This window comes from Pelophylax lessonae (genome assembly GCF_965119305.1).
Source record: "Pelophylax lessonae genome assembly, chromosome: 2".
NCBI classification, from domain to species: Eukaryota; Metazoa; Chordata; class Amphibia; order Anura; family Ranidae; genus Pelophylax; species Pelophylax lessonae.
In genome coordinates, this window is record NC_138769.1 from 151,618,280 (window position 1) to 151,638,195 (window position 19,916).

Genomic DNA, 19,916 nt, shown 5'->3' on the forward strand with positions numbered 1-19,916 from the left:
AAGAGGTTGATGGGGAGCTTTGCTTCTTTGGCTGACCAGGTTTCCTGAACGGTGAGAGACTGGAACACCTCTCTGCAGTTTATGAGGCTTGCATTTATTATCACCTTCCATAAGTTTAGGAGAAATTACATTCCTATTTCCAAGGCTGGATTGGCAATTTAATAAGCTAGACACCTTCTCCCTTAAATGGGGAGAAGCATAGGGAAGTGGAAAGATGGAGTGTGTTTGTTGTGTGTAGGGGCCTTGACTTTCTGGAACTGAGCAAAGGGAACAGCCTAGACTGAGGCCACCATGAGGCCCAGGCCTCTCGTGGAGAATTTCACAGAAAGATGCCTTTTTGATCATGAAGTAGAACTATAGGCAAAACATTTTTTTTTATTTTGGATAGAGTAACGCATGGTCATAACCCCTGTCAGTTTATATTATGCCATCTGTGTCGCATTGGGGAGATTTCCCTTCACTTTCTGTCCAACAGCCAAAACAGGAAGTGAGAGGAAATCGTTGCAAAATAAGGGATTACCTTGGGGACCCCCAGGGAACCAGAACTAGTGTCCCCATTGGAAAATTTCCTCTATTACTTTTCAGGGAACAGCCCAAAATGTGGGATTTTCTTTTACCTTCACTTTCAATGACAAAAGGTAAACAGGACAAATAGAGAGGGTAAATCTCCCTAATGGGGGAACAGACAGCAACAAAATTGAAAAGGTGTTCTGATCCATCGCCACTCTGTTCAAAAAACAAAACAAAAAAATCAGGCCTAAGTATTTCAGATGAAGAGTAGGTTGGAGGGCAGAAGTTGATTACCCAACCAAAAGTTTTAAGAATTCGAATAATCCTTTGGACATTTGCAGACAATTTTGAGGGAGATCTTCAGAAGATTGTCTAGGTACACTGTAAACTGGATGTAAATAGGAGGCATGGGATAGGGGAAACAGCAGTGCAACAAATCGAAAGTGTTTGTCTCCTATTGCAAGGCACAGAAAGTGCTGATTAGGTGGGTAAATGGAAATATGGAGGTTGGCTTCCTGAATGTCTGCTGATGTCAATTATTCCCCTTGTCTCAAAGAGGCAATACCTGATCTTACAGATTCCATGTGAAACTTGTAAATTCAAAAATGTACTTGTTTATGGATTTTAGGTCCAGGATAGGACAAACACTCAGTAGGTTTTTTGGTATGTGAACAGGATTGAATGGAATCCTTAGAACCTGTCCTCCAGAGGGACCTGAACAACTACTCTCTGGGACAAGAGATTGTCCAAGGCAGTCTGTAAATCTGACTGTCCTTGAACAGATTTTGGTTGGTTTGTGAGAAGAAAACTATGAGGGGTGGAGTTTGATATGATTTTGTACCCTTCTGAAACCACAGTTTGAAACCATAGGTGTGGGACATCTGTGGCCCAGAGGAAGGCAAACTAACAGATGTCACTCCTTGATTGTGAAGAAGGCTTTGTGGTAGGACTTGGTGGGCTTTATGTTTCAAGTCTTGCACCAAAAGTAAAGGCTGAATTTTTGCTTTGAATTTGAAGCCTTAGAGAGCTGTAGGGCGCTTTGCGTTTTGGGGAAGTAGAATCCCCTAAAGAGGGGGATTGTGGAGCCTTCTGCTGTTGAAGAAGGACTTTTCCTCCTGTGACATCCTTTATGAACCTGTCAAGTTCCTCACCATAGAGACATTTTCATTCAAGGGGCATAAGAGTAGGGTGTCTGTAACAGGCAGCTTCAGTTGACTACGTTTTCAGTCATAAGATTCTGTGCATATGGACAGAAATAGGAGACATTCTAGAAATGTCTCTCTTCACTTGTTGTATGGCACCAACACAGAAAAGTAAATTTTCTGCCAGGGTTCAGTCCTGAATTACTGTATACTGTTTCTTGTTCATTGCCTAGGCCAACTAGCTGCTGTTTAAAAAACAAACTGCAGCAATAGCTGGTTTCAAGGTTGGACCTGCAAGAATAAAGACAACCTTTAGGAGAATCTCAAATTTGCCGTCTGCAGAATAAAAAGGCTCAGTTCACATTTAAAGGAAAAATAATAAATTCACATATTTTTGCAGAAAAATGTGCCTTTATTATTTCTTCCCTCAACAGCCTGCAAAGCATTGCACCCATGATCGGTGGTCTGAGTGTGCAATGTTAGGTTCCTGCACACTCTCCCTCTAGCTTTCTGCCCATATCTTTGTACGGGCTTTCAATTAGAAAGCTGGGGGAAGAGTAAATGGACTGATCAGTACACTTGTAGTTCACTGTGAAATACAAGTCCATCTGCCATGGTGGCAGATGGGATTTATAGTTTATTTGTTCACAAATCCGTGCCATACTGCTAGAGGTGGTGGTTATCTCCAAGCTGTGTATGATCTTCTTCTAACTTAGAGGTCCATCTCTGAAGGTGAGAGTACACTCACTATCACTGGTGTTGAGCGGGACTGAGCACAGGAAGGAGTGGACTTTGGATTGGAGTCTTTCACAGTTCACTGATAAAATTGACTGAAACAGTTTGTAAACACTTTTCAGTTCGTGGACTTTTTACACCATATGATTATATTGGTCACTGTGGATGCACTTTGTTGGTTATTTGCATTGCACATTTTATGCAAGGGGTAGGAGATGGCAAGACCCCAACTTAGCTGCGGCGGTTCGTGGGGGTCTCAGTGGTTATGGTGTCTGGTGGAGTGCTTGGAGCCCTCGGGAAGCACTAGGAGCATCCATCAACTGAGGTACCCAGTTGGGGTGCCGGTTGATCCGTTACAGGTAGGCTTTTATGTGTGTGGGAAATTCAAATCGTGTAAAACTTCTAAGTGTAATGTAACAAGGAAGAAAGAAGTCACAGCTTTTGCTACCAGTAAAACGTATGTGATTAGGGATTTTTTCACTTGCTCCTCCAAGGGGGTTGTCTATATGTTGGAATGAGATTGTGGCATACAATATGTGGGACGTACTTGTAGGGAGTTGCAAGTGAGAGAGAATATGGCTAATATTAAAAAAGGCAAAAAAACAACCCAAACGTTGTGTCCCAAAACATTTTGGCATGTTCCATAATAAGGATCCATCCACAGTCAAATTCTGGGGGATCGAAAAAGGTTACAAAACATTTGAGAGGAGGTAACTTTATTAGGCAGATAAGTCAATGAGAATCCTTTTGGATCTAGGAGACTAAGGTCCTGGCCCCTTTAGGTATTAATACGGATTTTGATTTAAACTGTTTTATTAGTACAAATTAGTGGTGTTCCAGCTGGGGAAAAAAAAAATTAAAAGTCAGCAGCTACAAATACTGTAGCTGCTGACTTTTAATATATAGACACTTACCTGTCCAGGGAGCCAGTGAAGTCAGCACCCCAGCCGATTTTCGGATCGGTTGCCGGATGGTGCTGCCGCCGCCGCCATTTGTTCTAAGGGAAACCGGCAGTGAAGAGCATGTGCGAAGTGCGCTGCGCATTGTAATTGGCTGGGCAGCGGGGGGGAAGGAGGAGGGGGCCGAACTTCCGAGGGACAGCGCCGCAGCGCTGTCTCCTGGTAGTGGGGAAGAATACCTGTCAAAAACAGTTACCTGTCCCCCTCTTTCCCTCTGAAAGGTGCCAAATGTGGCACCTGAGGGGGGGGGGGGAAGCCGATGAGTGGAAGTTAAACTTTTGGGTGGAACTCCGCTTTAATATCCGGTTGACACCTATAATTATTGGTCTCCATTCATTTATAGTGGTCTTCTGATAGAATGAACATGGTGGTAGGGCATATATTCCTAATATTATTTTTATATGATATTTTAAGTATGTTACATTGTGTATTTTCATAATAGCAATTTTATATGTTTGCAGTGGCGAGGTGTATGGTAAATTTTATAAACGGAGAAAGGATTAAGCATGTAAGAATATGGGAGGTTGTAGGAGTATTCTGGTGTAGACTGAGATACCCCAGGGGGTGTGGGTACTTGGAGCATTGGGCAGAATGGGTGTTAGTGTACTATAGTGTTAGAGAACTCGCCTGCTGAGTTGTGGTGTCACTGTGGAGGGATTGCGGTCAAGAGTTGACAGTACGATATGTGGCCGGAACTGTGTATGTACAGGAGTGTCCGAGCTATAAAGTATGAGGTAAAGGTGGAAGTAAATATGGGGTCCTCGATGTCCGGAGAGTTATTTCCAGTGATGCGAGTTCCGGTTTTGTGGGTGTCCGGCACGCAATTTCCAGTGACGTCATGTCCGGTTTAATGGCGATAGGCCCAGGGGAAGATACATCACTTCCGGTGTTCGGGAATAGGGCAGAAGTGCCCATAGTATGTATAGTATGCAAGGAAGATTAGAGACATTTGGACACATTTAGAACCACCTACAGGTAATCCTACCTACTCAGCTGATTGCACAGGTGTCCATGGATATTAATGAGTAATGCTATATAATCTATATATAATCCTTAAAAAAATGGACAGCTCCCCACTTGCTGAAGAAGCTCACTAAGGAGCGTAACACAGATGGAAGGAGCGGTTATTCAGGAAGTTTTTCCATGTATCAGCTGGGAGAGCTGCTTATATGCTTGTATGTCACATTGTTATGGGAGTATTTTTAATCATTCTAAGCAGAGAGCACTATGGTTTCTCCTTAATTTTTTTTTTGGCCATACATGAATGATTGAAAATTCCTAGAAGAGTCCAGTCTGGTCCAGGAAAATCTTGTGGAGGAGCATCTCAGTGGTATCCAGAGAGACATATTAACAGGTGATTGTGACTCTGTAGTGCGGTCATTGTTTGGAGGTGAGCAGACATGCCAGCTAGAGGTGGTGGTCACTGAAGTGACTGGATTATATGATTTTTTTCAACACTATTTAGAATCGCAAGACGATGGAATTTTTTTATATATAGATTGGGACTTTTAATATTGATTGCACTACACTGGATTTGTTATATTTTTATTGATTTAAAGTCACAGGTGGGCACACTTTGATGTGTTGGCAGCAATCACAATTTGTAATTTTGTATAACTAATGAGTGGTTTATATTTTGTGCATAATTTTTTTATTGTGTTGAACACTACTGATTTTGATATAAGTACGTACTAGTTTGCGCATAGATTTCTCACATTAGGTTTAATTAATATTGTGCTGATTATAGATTGTGTTTATATCTGTACAAATAAGGCCCAATCAATTTCAATTTTCAAACTCTAGTCAAAATGGGCAAAACTTCTAGCTGGAGAAAGGTTAGGGCTTGGCTCAGAGTTATGATTAGGTTTAGGATAAAAGTTGAAAGCAGGGTTACAGGAAAACAGGATTGGACAGAAATATGAGAGCTGTCGTTACTGACCTAGTTTTATTAAAGGTTCTGGGGCCTGTCACCCTGATCCTGGCTTCATTACTTAGAATGTCAATGAAACAATCACCCAGAACAAATTTTCTTTACATGGCAGCAAGTTGCTCCAATGACTCAGGTAGCAAGGCTGGAATCAAGTTGACATTCCTAAAGTTGTATATCTAAAACCAAAATTTTTTTTTTTGGATAGAGTAGGCAATGAAAGTGTTTTTTGTTTTTGTTTACTTTGTCCCTTTGAGGAGATTTTTCCTTTACTTCCGGTCTTTAAGAGCCCATTCAGACTAGCGCGATACGACTTTGGGGGGCGACCAGTGAAGTCGCGTGCACCGCGACTTCGGCGCGACTTGCAGAGACTTCACATAATGGAAGTCTATACAAGTCGCCCCAAAGTAGTACAGGACCCTTTTTCTAAGTCGGAGCCACTTGTGTCGCTCCTATTAGAACGGGTCCTGTGCTAATCAATGGACCGCGACTGTCAGGCTGACAAGTCGCGCTAATGTGAATGGGCTCTAAGATGCAACACAAAGTTAGAGGAGACCTCCCTGAAGGGAAGTAAATCCACTCTTAGTTGTCACCAGAACAGTGTATCCAATGAAAGAGTTTCCCACTTTCTTTCCAGTGACAACTCAACCTTTTTTTAAAACATTGTACATAATGTTTGGCAACCACAGAGTAGTAGAGTGGTAGTAACAAAATAGGAAATATTTCTGATCCTTAATTTGTTTTATGTCTGGCCATTCAAGGTACAACAGCACCACCTAGAGCACTTGCAGGAAGATATGGATCTTCTATAGAGTTATACAGATTTAATTTCTAATTGGTTAGTGGATAATTGGGAGTTGACTAAAAATCCCAACAGAAAGGAATCTAAGACTAGGACTTGGGGGGGGGGGGGGGGTTGGGGCTTTGTTAGGCAGTGTGATCACTGTACCAAGGCAGAATTTTTATTTCTAGTAAGTGCTGAAAGAATGGGGATCTCATTTGTAAAAGGGGACTCACAGAACCCAAATTAAAAATGGTATTTTCTGCAAACTGGATTGCACATGTGCATTAGTGGAGCGCCATTTTAAGACTGTTTAGCTTCTAGTTTTGTAAACATACACTTAATTTAATGCAGATATTTTAAATATATTTGAACTGTGTAAATTTCCCCATCATATACTGCAGTCAACTAAGTGCTAAATGCATAAATTAAAAACTCCATATACCCGTTTCTTTTCAGGTCACTTTTCAGTGGTGTGATAGTTTGATTTACAATAACTTGGTCATTCAATAGTGTACCAAAAATTTACCATATATCATTTTTAAAAATAGATATAGCTTTCTTTCGAATATACAGTAATTATACCTATGCAGGCACCATAACTGATTTTGCTTAGTTTCAGAAATTATCTTTCTTCCCTTTTTTACAAGGTAAAAAGTTCTGTCATGTGACCATGCATCTCTTCTTCCTGATAGTGAGTGATGGGGGTTACAGGATAGTGATACTGTGCAGACACTGTAATCCACAATCTGTTCAGTCTGAGGGAAGATGCTAGCTGTGCGTGAGCAGGGTTTTTTTTTTAAAAGGCAGGCTGTGATTGGAAGAGGTTGTTTGCCAGAGGCAGGTAGTGATTGGTTGGGGGTGTGGTAGCTGAAAAAACTACCCAAAAACAGGCATGCTGTGTGTCTGTACAGTGTCCTGTACCAGCCAAAAGATGGAAAGTGACCGCACTAACACCGGTCAGCTTTCTGTGCTTTGCGTGGTCATTTTGGAACAAGGAAGACAGGGGACTATCAGGATCAGTCAGGTACATTAGTAGGAAGAAGTACAGGAAAACGATAGAGACTATGATTTATAGAATACACGTCAAAAAAAAATAATTTGGGGTAACAAAACTTTAATACCCACAGTTTTTTTTTTTTTACCATATCAAGAAAAAAAAGTTAAACAAAAAACAAACAGGGAGGGGAAGGCTGTCATACCCACACATATACAGGCAGAGAGGGGTATATACAGTATAGGAGGATCATGCTCACACATGTACAGGCAGGAGAGGGTATATATAGATTATATAGAGGGGTCATAATAATGTATAAATGCTGGTATAAATGCTGGAGGGGGAGTGGCTTAAATATCAGTTGTGGCTGCTCTCTTCCCTTCAGCAGTTAGCCCTGGACAGGCACATGATGTGTATGTGGAGGGGTATACCAGTGCACCAGCCTGCCCCCCTCCGTCCCTCTTTCTGCAGCTGTCCAAGAGATGTGTTAGAGCAAATTACAGTCAAGCTGTTCTGAGAGGAAAGGAAGGGCTGGCTGCTGATCATTTTTTTACTACTTGTGATTGCGGTTTTTTTTGTTTACAGTGATTGCAAGGCACAGAGCCACTCCGAGCGGCTCTGTTTTTTCCCTGCGAACTTGCTGACAGCCCGATCACAGGAGTTGTTAGCGCATCTGGTGCGCATGCACATTACAAAAATGAACATTTATAAAAAGTGCTCTCAAACTGGCAATTTATTTACATGGATGGTTATGAGGTGGTTAAAGCAAACCTATAATAAACCTGGGCAATTCAAATTGGCTCCAGTTTCTTAAGTGAAAACAAAGTCAGCAGCTACAAAAACTGTAGCTACTGACTTTTAATAAACAGCCAATCACCTGTCCCATGATCCAGTGATGTGCTCACCCCAGTCGTGTTCTCCCTGTGTCCCCCCCTCGCCGGCATGGCATCTTCACTATGGGCACACGGCTGTGACAGCTTGTGGGTTCACAGCCGGGTGCTCACTGGCATTGCACGAGCGGGGCTGCACTCTGGGACCTGTCATGTGTGCCAGAAGACTTCGAGGGGGGGAGAGAAGATCTTCCGCTACCGATTGCCTGGGGCGATTGGAGTGGAGTGTCGAAATTGGGTACTCGCACCCCTCCCCCCTCCTCCCCAAAAGGTCAATTTCGCAAACATGAGCCCTTAAAGCGGAACTTCTCCTATTGGGTGGAGCGCTGCTTTAAGCATACAACTAAAAAATTGTCCAAAAGCAGAGACCACCTTGAGTGAAAACAATGCTAAATCAGAAGATCTAGAGGTTTTTATAATTTATTAATATTTATATTCAAATCTCGTCTTTTGCTTTCAAAGTTAAGCTTGGCACTGCCCCTGAATCTACTGTCAGTGACTGTTAGAAATAGATGACTTAGTCAAAGCCCACTTTTTCTAAAAATGTCAATACAGTATCTGCATAAATGCCCAAATCCCTATATCTAATGAAGAAAATCTCTAAGCATTTTTAAATCATATTCTCGCCCTGGGTTGTGACAAGTCTACTTTCAAGTGTATTTAAACCCCTGAAAAAAATAATATATTGTTGCTTACCAGTCCACAGATGTGGTGGTTGCATTAGTTTTCTTTTTTAAGTTTTTTTTTTTTTAACCAGGCGATCCAGACCTGTTCTAGGGTGACCACTCACTGTATTGTATCTATGAAAGAATGTTGTCACTCTAGGCAGGAACTACACTGCTCAAAAAAATTAAAGGAACACTTTTTAATCAGAGTATAGCATCAAGTCAATAAAACTCCTGGAACATTGATCTGGTCAGTTAAGTAGCAGAGGGGGTTGTTAATCAGTTTCAGCTGCTTTGGTGTTAATGGAATTAACAACAGGTGCACTAGATGAGCAACAATAAGACAACCTCCAAAACAGAAATGGTTTTACAGGTGGAGGCCACGGGCTTGTTTTTTTTCTACTCATCCTTTCTGTTTTTCACTAGTTTTGCATTTGGCTAGGGTCAGTGTCACTACTGTTAGCATATGGTGATAACTGGACCCTATAGAGATTGCACAGGCAGTCCGACTCCTCTAGGATGGCACATCAATAAGTGCCATTGCCAGAAGGTTTGCTGTGTCTTCCAGCAGTCTCAAGAGCATGGAGATTTCAGAAGACCGGCAGTTACTCTAGGAGACCTGGAAAGGGACGTAGAAGGTCCTTAACCCATCAGCAGGACTGGTATCTGCTCCTTTGTGCAAGGAGGAACAGGATGAGCACTGCCAGAGCCCTACAAAATGACCTCCAGCAGGCAACTGGTGTAAATGTCTGACCAATCAGAAACAGACTTCATGAGGTGGCCTGAGGGCCCAACGTTCTCTAGTGGGCCCTGTGCTCACTGCCCGGCATTGTGGAGCTTGATTGATATTTGCCATTGAACACCAGAATTGGCAGGCCCACCACTGGTGCCCTGTGCTTTTCATAGATGGGAGCAGGTTCACCCACAGCACATATGACAGATGTGAAAGGGTCTGGAGAAGCCACGAAGAACGTTATGCTGCCTGTAACATCGTTCAGCATGACCAGTTTGGTGGTGGGTCAGTGATGGTCTGGGGAGGCATACCCATGGAGGGACACACAGACCTCTACAGGCTGGAAAATGACACCCTGACAGCTGACGCCCCCCCCCCCCCGATGACGTAGTTGCCTGCGAAACATGTAGGCGTGGTTTCAGTGTGGGTCGACGTCACAAGCTGGAAGGATCTTACTGTTACACAGCGGTTTATGCATTTTAAAGGCTGTTTTATGATGATATATCTGGTGAGTGCATTTTATCTTCAATAAATACACACTTGTTGGAACGTACTTCACCATGGTCTTCCCCTCGTTTTTTAACTTTTGGGAGTGACGGTGCTTGATAGTTCCTGATCTGGGATTCGATATCTGGATTTCTTGGGAGTACCTATTGGAGGCTTCCTGGGTCGACTGTCCAGCTTTGTAACATCAAGCGTTGTATGACCATTGTGAGAGCGGTGGTCATAACTATCTGGTAAGAGGCCAATCGGCTACTCTGTGTGTGGTGGAGGTCTTCACTGTCTTTGTCTCTGAATAGACGGATTACCACATATAAGGGTGTTGCTGGTGGATCATACAACCCTATATGCCATCTTGGAGTGGACTCATAAAATGTATATTATATATATATATCTATATATATATATATATAGATATATATATATATACACATACACGCACATTTTATATCATATTCAATTCTTCAGTTATAAGCGCTGCATTTTGTTTTCTATTTCTTGTATCACATTGTGGTTAATGCTGGCTGCTAAATTGTGAGAGCGCTGATATTCAACGATGTTATACTCTAGGACAGTGGTCCTCAACTCCGGTCCTCAGGGCCCACTAACAGGCCAGATTTTAAGTATTACCTTGGGGAGATGCAGACTAGAGTACTGCAATCACTGAGCAGCAAATTATATCACCTGGGATGGATTTCAGTTATCTTGCAAACCTGGCCTGTTAGTGGGCCCTGAGGACCAGGGTTGAGGACCACTGCTCTAGGAGACCTGGAAAGGGCCGTAGAAGGTCCTTAACCCATCAGCAGGACTGGTATCTCCTCCTTTGTGCAAGGAGGAACAAGATGAGCACTGCCAGAGCCCTACAAAATTACCTCCAGCAGGCAACTGGTGTAAATGTCTGACCAATCAGAAACAGACTTCATGAGGTGGCCTGAGGGCCCAACGTCCTCTAGTGGGCCCTGTGCTCACTGCCCGGCATTGTGGAGCTTGATTGATATTTGCCATTGAACACCACAATTGGCAGGTCCACCATTGGCGCCCTGTGCTTTTCATAGATGGGAGCAGGTTCACCCTCAGCACATATGACAGATGTGAAAGGGTCTGGAGAAGCCATGAAAAACGTTATGCTGCCTGTAACATCGTTCAGCATGACTGGTTTGATGGTGGGTGAGTGATGGTCTGGGGAGGCATACCCATGGAGGGACACAGAGACCTCTACAGGCTGGACAATGACACCCTGACAGCTTTAAGGTATCAGGATGAAATCCTTGGACCCATTGTCAGACCCTAAGCTGGTGCAGTGGGACCTGGGTTCTTCCTGGTGCACGACAATGCCCGGTCTCATGTGGTAACAGTATGCAGCCAGTTCCTGGAGGATGAAGGATTTGACACCATTGAATGGCCCCCACACTCGCCTGACCAAAATCCAATAGAACACCTCTGGGACGTTATGTTTGGGTCCATCTGACGCCGCCAGGTTGCAGCTCAGTCTGTTCAGGAGCTCAGTGATGCCCTGGTCCAGATCTGGGAGGAAATACCCCGGGACACCATCAGTCGTCTCATTATGAGCATGCCCTGACTTTGTGTGGCATGCATACAAGCACGTAGGGGCCATACAAACTACTAAGTACCACTTTGAGTTGCTGCAATGAAATTTCAGCAAAATGGACTAGCCTGCTGCATAATTTTTTCACTTTGATTTTCAGGGTATCTGAATTCAGCCCTTTGTAGGTTTATAGTTTTCATTTCCATCAAACAATGTGGCATCCTTTTGTTCTTAACACATTACCCAGTCTATATCATTATAGATATCCAGCATAAGATTTGTCACAACTGAGATCTGATGTGTTTTCAAAGTGTTCCTTTAATTTTTTTGAGGAGCAGTGTATGTAAGGACAATATATTACCTTCCCTCTTCACCTCCATAACATAATGAGGAGGTGTTTTGTAGTTCCCAGAGGGGAACAGGGTAGGGCTAATAATACTACTTGGGATTTTAATGCAGCAAAGGCAGAGCAAATTAAGTTACAAATCTAGCAACTGGTATTATTCTGTAATTACATGATTTTTAAAGAGACAAAATAAGGAAAAATGTGCACAAAATAAGGAAAAATGTGCACAATTTGGAAAGGTGTGCCAAAGACTTTTCCTGTTTTATTTTGCCCATACATACATACATACATAATAAAAGCCTTTAAATGAATACATTTTTTCATTTAAAAAGTACAGGCTAACAGGCCGTGTTTAAGAACTTACAACATGCTAAAAATACATCTAACACATAGTGATTAGAAACATTCCCAAGCCAATAACGATAATAATAATGAAGAAGCTTTGTGCCTGTCACTTACATTGTCTTGCATGCCAAGATCTGGCTTGTGCCACGTCTCAATCTTAATCAAAAAATCCTCCTTCATGTATTCATTCTGAAATGTAAGCACATGTCATAATGTGGTTATCTCTTACTGAGCCATCTTCACTCATTTTACAGTGAACTTTAATTAGCAATTAAATGTACCAAGACTGTTAGTTTGTATTGACCACATTCTAAAAATATTAAAATATGCAGCACAAGAGCATCAAGAGAATAGGATGTGATAAAATGATTCCTTGTTTCATGAGGACCAGTAAATTATTTTTACAACTATGCAAAATTAGGTGAATAATTATTACCTATTCTTTTTTTGTCTTAGTGACCAACAAACCCAGGAATAGTGCACAAGCCTGAAGTCCAAACCCAGTGTAAAATAATTTTAGCAGTGCAGGCACTGATTCATGAGATAATTGCAACTGAGGGAACTACAAAGCTATTAATACAATAACATTCCCCAGCGAGCCATCAACAAATGTTCCCAAGGGAAAGTATTCTGTCTGCAATAAAACCAGTACCAAAATGTAACAGAAACATTTCTGGATCCACTGCATGAATAGCCAACTGTGGTTGAACACAAATTAAAAGGTCACACAGTTGGCCGAGACAGCAGTAGCAGCCTTGGAACTTCAAATGCCATCATAAGAATTTCCTATTCTTTTGTCGAGTACTACTTGGCAATTAAAGAACAACGTATATATTTTGTTAGATTTTCTCTCCCCACTTACACAAGCAGGTTTGTGAGCACAGGAACTTTGAATGCACCTTGCCTTTTGAGCTGCTTTCAGATCACCGCAAACTTAAAGAACTTGGCTAACATCACATAGAACGTTCTCCTATTTCTATCTGGCAAGCAGTGGTGGGACAAGGTCAACCAAAAATGTGCCCATCCCTCTGTAGTGGTGTCACTGGAGGTAAGAAATGCCCCTGCACCAGCGGCGTCACTAAAAAAATATATAGGTAGCCCTTGGCCGGTGGTGTCCCTGGAAGGAAAAATGTCCCTGTGTTGGTGGTGTCATAAGGAAAAATGTCCCTGTGTCTATGTGTCGCTAAAAGGCAAAATGTCCCTGTGTCAGTGGCCCGTTAGGAAACAAATGCCATTGCAACTGTGGTGTCTCAGGAAAAAAAAAAAAAGGCTCTGCGTTTGTGGTGTCGCGGTTAAGAAAAATGCCCCTGCATCTGTGGTGTCACAGCTTAGTCTCTCTGCTAGGAGTGTGCGGTGAGCCTGCTCTCAGCACAGAAAAATTGTTTACCCAACAAAGTGATGCATATGTGTGGCATGTGGGTGGTAAAGCCCACCCTTCTGCTGCCGCACAGATATGTTACATGGGTAGCAAGAGGTTGAAGGGGGCATTATAAATGCTGCGCAATCATGTTTTTTATTGTCCCCCACCTGTAAGTGGAAATGAGCATGGGATGTAAAGTAGTTCTACATATGCACCGCTTTATTCCCGCAGTATTACTCCTGTCATTTAGGGAGATGGAGAATGGAGCAATGACATTCTCCCAGTGCCTCTTCCTCTGCAGGATGATACTGCGCCCAGGGCTGGTGACCCTCCTGCCCCCCTAGCCCCTCCCCTTGTTTCAGCCCTGCTGGCAAGTGTACCAGACACAGAAAACACTGCCCTAGTCTCACTAAAAACCTACCACTGAATATGAAGTATACAAAGAATAGGAGTTAAAAATAAAAAAAAATAAAAGAATTTTTAGCTCTTTTTTGCCCAGGTGGCCCAAAATATATTGTTTAAAAGAAAAGAGTCCTCTTCAATTCCATTGAAATCTAAGGCACCTTTATACAGGAGTGCCTAAACTGGGAGGTTTTATGAGAATTACTGTAATGCCCTTTCTGCTGCTACCATCAGAAAAACAGGTACTGACCGTGATGTTAAATTTCTATTAACTAGAAAAGTAAATAATACCGCAAGCTGTGATTTCACCTCACCTTCCAACTGATGTTTAACCAGTGTTAGTAATTTTATCTATCCATCTCCTTTAAAGACAATCACATCTTTACGTCAGCCGGTTCACTCTTTTAAAAAAGTCCATTGTTGACATATGCACAGGGAGTTCAGTGCAGTCCATTCACCTTCAGGCTTCTCACTGGATTATGTCTGAAGTGACCTTAGTATATCAGCTCTACAATCAAAACTTCTGATTGTGGTACCTCAGAGACGCTGGGAAAAAGAACTTGCAGGGAGAATTCTCATCTAAACAGAACCATGACAACTAAACTACCATGCAGAACACAGCAGAGCTTTTTCCCCCCAAGAAAAGCGGGCAAATATGTAAGATCCAACTGAAATTTTGAGAAAAAAAACACTAACAAATAAGGTCCTTTATACATGGAAGGGCTCAATTGGGGTCTGCCTGCTAAGCAGGGAATCTGTCCATTGAGCAGGCGGATAGCTGGTCAGCGGAGAGGACACTGATTTAACCCACTCTCTTCTATGGGCGATCAGATGTAAACTGACCGCCTGTTTACACTTGACTGCCATCCGATCAGATCCACCAGACGGATGGGGAATGGATCCCCCATTCATCTGTCTTTAGCAGATAGGATCTGATCGGATGTCGGCGGGTGTCAACAGACAAATGTCCGTTGACACCTGCTGCTCCATAAAGGAGACTGGAGGCAGGGCCAAACCTGGGAGGGTGCAGCGCACCCAGGCGCCACGCGAGGAGAAGTGCACTTACATTCAACTGCACGCTGCCTCCCTATGGCCAGGGACGTGAGATTTGGCAGCGCGCGCTTCGCTCCTGGGCTCAGAAAGACTTCAGGTCTATGACTGCATTGAGCAGTGCCTGTGCACAATGGTCACGTCGGCAGAAGCGGCTGGGGTTCTCTGGCGCGTGTGTAGTGAGCAAGAGGGGCTAGGGCAAGTCTTGTGATACTTGTGCTGCAGCCAGCCTAGTGTGCGAAATGTGAGCCCACTGAGGGAAGCAGCGTTTGCTCCATTTTGAGTTGTGCTCACTTGTTTCCTCTTAGCTACACATAAATGTAGAGTGCCGATTTTGAGGAGGGTAGCTGTGCTGCACATGAGTCTGGGGGATGTTTGGACTGCTTTTGTTTGTTACATAAAGTTGTTACCTCATCAGGGCTGATCCTGGAAGGGTGCACTCTATTATATAATACTGTCCTCCCTGCACCCCCAGACTCATCACCCCCCATATATGACACTGCTCTTGCTGCACCCCCAGACTCATAAGTCATAATTGACACTGTACCCCCGGACTCATCACCCCTCGTATACAAGACCGGCCCTTTACTTTAGGGAAAACAGTCTGCAGAAGGATCCGTTCTGTTTGCCCTTTCCCCTCAAAAAGGGACCAGCAGCAAAGAGGCCCAGCCATGCCCCAGCTCCAGCCCCAGCAGCCAAAGCCAGGCCCAAGCAGCCAGACCCCAGCAGCCAGTCCTCAAGACTAGCAGCCCAGCCCCAGAAGCCAGGACCCAGCCCCAGAAGCCAGGCCACAGGACCAGCAGCCAGACCCCAGCTCTTAGATCTCAGGACCAGCAGCCAGGAATCAGGACCAGCAGCCGGCCCCCAGGGACCAGCAGCCAGCCCCCAGGGACCAGCAGCCAGCCCCCAGGGACCAGCAGCCAGCCCCCAGGGACCAGCAGCCAGCCCCCAGGGACCAGCAGCCAGCCCCCAGGGACCAGCAGCCAGCCCCCAGGGACCAGCAGCCAGCCCCCAGGGACCAGCAGCCAGCCCCCAGGGACCAGCAGCCAGCCCCCAGAAGCCAGGAATCAGGAACAGAAGCCCAGTCCCAGAAGCCAGGAATCAGGAGGACCAGCAGCCAGGAATCAGGACCAGCAGCCAGCCCCAGAAGCCAGGAATCAGGAACAGAAGCCCAGTCCCAGAAGCCAGGAATCAGGAGAACCAGCAGCCAGGAATCAGGACCAGCAGCCAGGAATCAGGACCAGCAGCCAGGAATCAGGACCAGCAGCCAGGAATCAGGACCAGCAGCCAGGAATCAGGACCAGCAGGCCAGCCCCAGAAACCAGGAATCAGGACCAGCAGCCAGGAATCAGGACCAGCAGCCAGGAATCAGGACCAGCAGGCCAGCTCCAAAAACCAGGAATCAGGACCAGCAGCCAGGAATCAGGACCAGCAGCCAGGAATCAGGACCAGCAGCAAAGCCCAAAAAGCCAGGACCAGCAGCCAGAAATCAGGACCAGCAGCCAGCCCCAGTATCCATTATTTAAGGTAAGTGAAGTCTTCTAGGGCTGGGCCTTGACATCAACGTGCTATTAATATAATATTGTTTATTTTTACTATTGTTCAGTGACACTCTAATTTAGTCTCTTAAGGGGCCTGGAGGGGACTCTTTCTAGCAAAGACTCTCCATAAGGCACAGTGAGGGCCTCTGTTAGATAAACCCCCCTCCATGCCCTATTACACTCCGTTGTAGGCTCTAATGGGGCCTGGTGGGGGCTCCTTCTAACAGACTCTCAAATGGACACAGAGAGGACCTCTATTCGAGAGAGACCCCTCCAGGATCCATTGGACCCCATTAATGGGGCCTGGTGGGGGCTCTTAAAGACTCTGTAATGGACACAGAGAGGGCCTCTGTTAGAGACCCCCCCCCCTCCAGGTCCCATTATAAAAAAGGGGAGGGGTTAGTAAGATGACCACGCTCATGTGAGGGCGCCATAAATATTCCTGCACCCAGGTGTCTGTGACCCTAGGATCAGCCCTGACTGGAGGGTCTGATTGGGTCCGCCTGAAAAACTGAATGGTGGACCTAATCAGGGGCCTAAAATTTCACTTTAATGAGCTGAGGGTTGTAAATCACTAAATAGCCGCCCCCCCCCCCCCCCCCCTCCAACTAGAAACATTTAAGCCTTTTTTGAAGAATATCTAAGTATAATCCAGTACTCTATAACTAGCAATTTAGTCTGTGTTTTTATTTAAACTTAAGATCTGCTTTGGTTATAATTAAGAAATAAAAACAGTACTTACTGTAATTACTGATCGATGCAACATGAAAAAAAAAAAAGAAAAAGAAAAATGTTACTAATTAATTTGACACTGAATATATTCAATATTTCATATCCTTGCTCTTTTCTTCCCATATTACTCTGTTCTTTATACTTTGTGTTTTATTGCTACTCCACAGCAGGACACCAATTAGATCTAATGTGATGTTAAGCATGTACAATAAAGCCAAGTACTCATTGCTGATTCTCTAGAAGGTCAGGGCCCTGGGTTTAAATACAGATATCAAGAAAAGTCGCACTGTTCCATTTTAAACAGAGTAGGTCAGGGGATGCCACCAAGCAAGGAGATATCCTCAGGGAGACAAATACAGCATGTTGGTGCCACGTTAGCATCTTTTTAGTCCTCCTTCCTCTCCCAACTTTGGTAACAAGATGCCTGTCAAAATGGTCTGAATTATTCATGAAAAAAGAGCAGTGCAAGTGAGAAGCACATGCAGATTAGGTAACAAAGTCACAACTAGAGCAAAGAGGCTGCACAGTCAGACTGTGCTGCTGCAGACCATATTGTTAGTAAGAGACAGGAGAACTATTCATCTGATTATCGCCTCTCTACTCACCGGTTCTGCAGTAAGGGTAAGCATTCCAGGCCTTTTCGTGCATATTTAGTGCTCCTTCAGGCGCCAACATCCGTACAAATGTCGGGACTTTGCTGTACACAAAACAATGAATGAATAGGTTTCATTTCATTTAGGAAAACAGAGCACTTTTTATGTGACGTAAACTTCCGTAAGCAAGCAAAGTTGGAATAAACACATTTTGCTAGGATCATGTTGAACTGTCCTAACATTTGAGCTATAGAAAAGATAACACAATATCTACAATAAATTGAAATCATATAAATGTACGAGCATACACTGGTTATACTAAAAATTCCAATAAAGTTGAAAAAAATTGCCTCAACTAGGATTATAGTAACCATCATCTTCAAACTTTGAAGAAAAAAAAAGGGGGGGGGTGACCAGTGCTATGGAATATAAAAAAAAATGTGTATACTGTGTGTACAGGTGTGAAGCTGGCACCAAGTTAAGTGTAAATGAAAGGTATGGAAAGGTTGGTACCGGCGCTACCTGTTGTAAATATGTATTGTCCTAGATCCTATAGGTGTGTACTCATCATAAAAACAAAGATATAAATAAATAATCCACGAGTGATGATAAAGTGCAAGTGCCAATAATAGGATCTATATTTGGGCTAGAATGTCAATGCCCATAAAGGTGCTCAGTGCTAGAAATAAATGTTGAAAACTTTTTAGTAAAACAAGGTGCAAAAATTATTATTCATATAGTGCTAAAAAGTGCAATATCCAGTGCGGGGTATGTAAATAAATCAATATAATAAATAAACTTCTAGTGAACAATCCACAAGAAATATATAAATCAGAATAAAAATAAATATAAATAAAAGGGAGAAGGCCTCTTTAATAAAGTGCTGGGGACAGTGCCCCGTGCAAAGGGAAGGGTTAGTGAGATAAAAGAGCCTAGTGAATTAAGTGCCTATACCTAGGATGCCCACTAGGTATTGCACTCACCCTTTTCACCCTTCAGTATAGGGTGCTGAATTAAGACAAGGGTAATCTGCAAAGTCAAGCAAAATAGAAGTCTCCGGGGTTCGATCTGTTGTAGTGGGCAAACTCAGGAGGATCCTCAGAGATGCAGGTCCGACCTGAATGCTCAAAACAGAGAAAACCCCATGGTGCAGTATATCCATTCAAAATAGAGGCAAGTAAGATAAACTCACTATTCAGGCTGATCGAGTTCAGTGTTCAATGCAGGCGCCGGGATGCTTCCGCGTTCCACGGCTAGAGACTGCAAAACCGGAAGTGACTTTACCGTACGAAACTCCGCCCTTTATCTCACTAACCCTTCCCTTTGCATGGGTACTGTCCCCAGAACTTTATTAAAGGGGCCTTCTCCCTTTATTAATATTTATTTTTATTCCGATTTAAGGCTCCATTCACACCTGGGCGTTTTCAGCTCCAAAAACGCTTAAAAGAAATGCTTCCAAAACGCCCAACAAGTAAAACCCCATTCATTTAAATGGCCCCTGTTCACATCTGAGCGTTTTGCAAAACGCCTGTAGCTGAAAAAAGTACATGAGCTTCTTTTTGGGCTGATTACCAGCGTTTTTGATAGAGGTCAATGAAAAACGCCTGAAAAAATCGCGGTAAAAATCGCGGTAAAATCGCGGTAAAAAAACGCTACGCTCAAGTGTGAATGCAGCCTTAATAATTCTTGTGGATTGTTCACTAAAAGTTTATTTATTATATTGATTTATTTACATACCCCGGCACTGGATATTGCACTTTTTAGCACTATATGAATAAAATTCATTATTTTTGCCCCTTGTTTTACTAAAAAGTTTTCAACATTTATTTCTAGCACTGAGCACCTTTATGGACATAGACATTCTAGCCCAAATATAGATCCTATTATTGGCACTTGCACTTTATCATCACTCGTGGATTATTTATTTATATCTTTGTTTTTATGATGAGTACACACCTATAGGATCTAGGACAATACATATTTACAACAGGTAGCGCCGGTACCAACCTTTCCATATTTTTCATCATCTTCAAACTGCTTAAAACTAACAGTTTAGCAGACCAGTGCAGGGTTTGCTTCACCAGGTCAAGAACTCCAGTTCAACCAGAGAGAATCCAAGGCTCTGCCAAGCAACCTGGGAAATATCAGCTCAGTGTGTGTT

At 43.4% G+C, this 19,916-nt stretch overlaps 1 protein-coding gene across 1 annotated transcript in view; it reads right to left on the reverse strand.

Moving 5' to 3' along the window:
- Positions 1-19,916, reverse strand: part of PITPNA (phosphatidylinositol transfer protein alpha) — a 140,415-nt gene that overhangs the window by 33,085 nt on the left and 87,414 nt on the right. The window contains exons 4-6 of the mRNA XM_082245153.1: positions 17,768-17,859; positions 17,173-17,180; positions 12,192-12,266 (exon numbers count right to left, since the gene is read on the reverse strand). Coding sequence (XP_082101279.1) covers positions 12,192-12,266; positions 17,173-17,180; positions 17,768-17,859 — 175 coding nt within the window. The remainder of the gene's footprint in view (positions 1-12,191; positions 12,267-17,172; positions 17,181-17,767; positions 17,860-19,916) is intronic.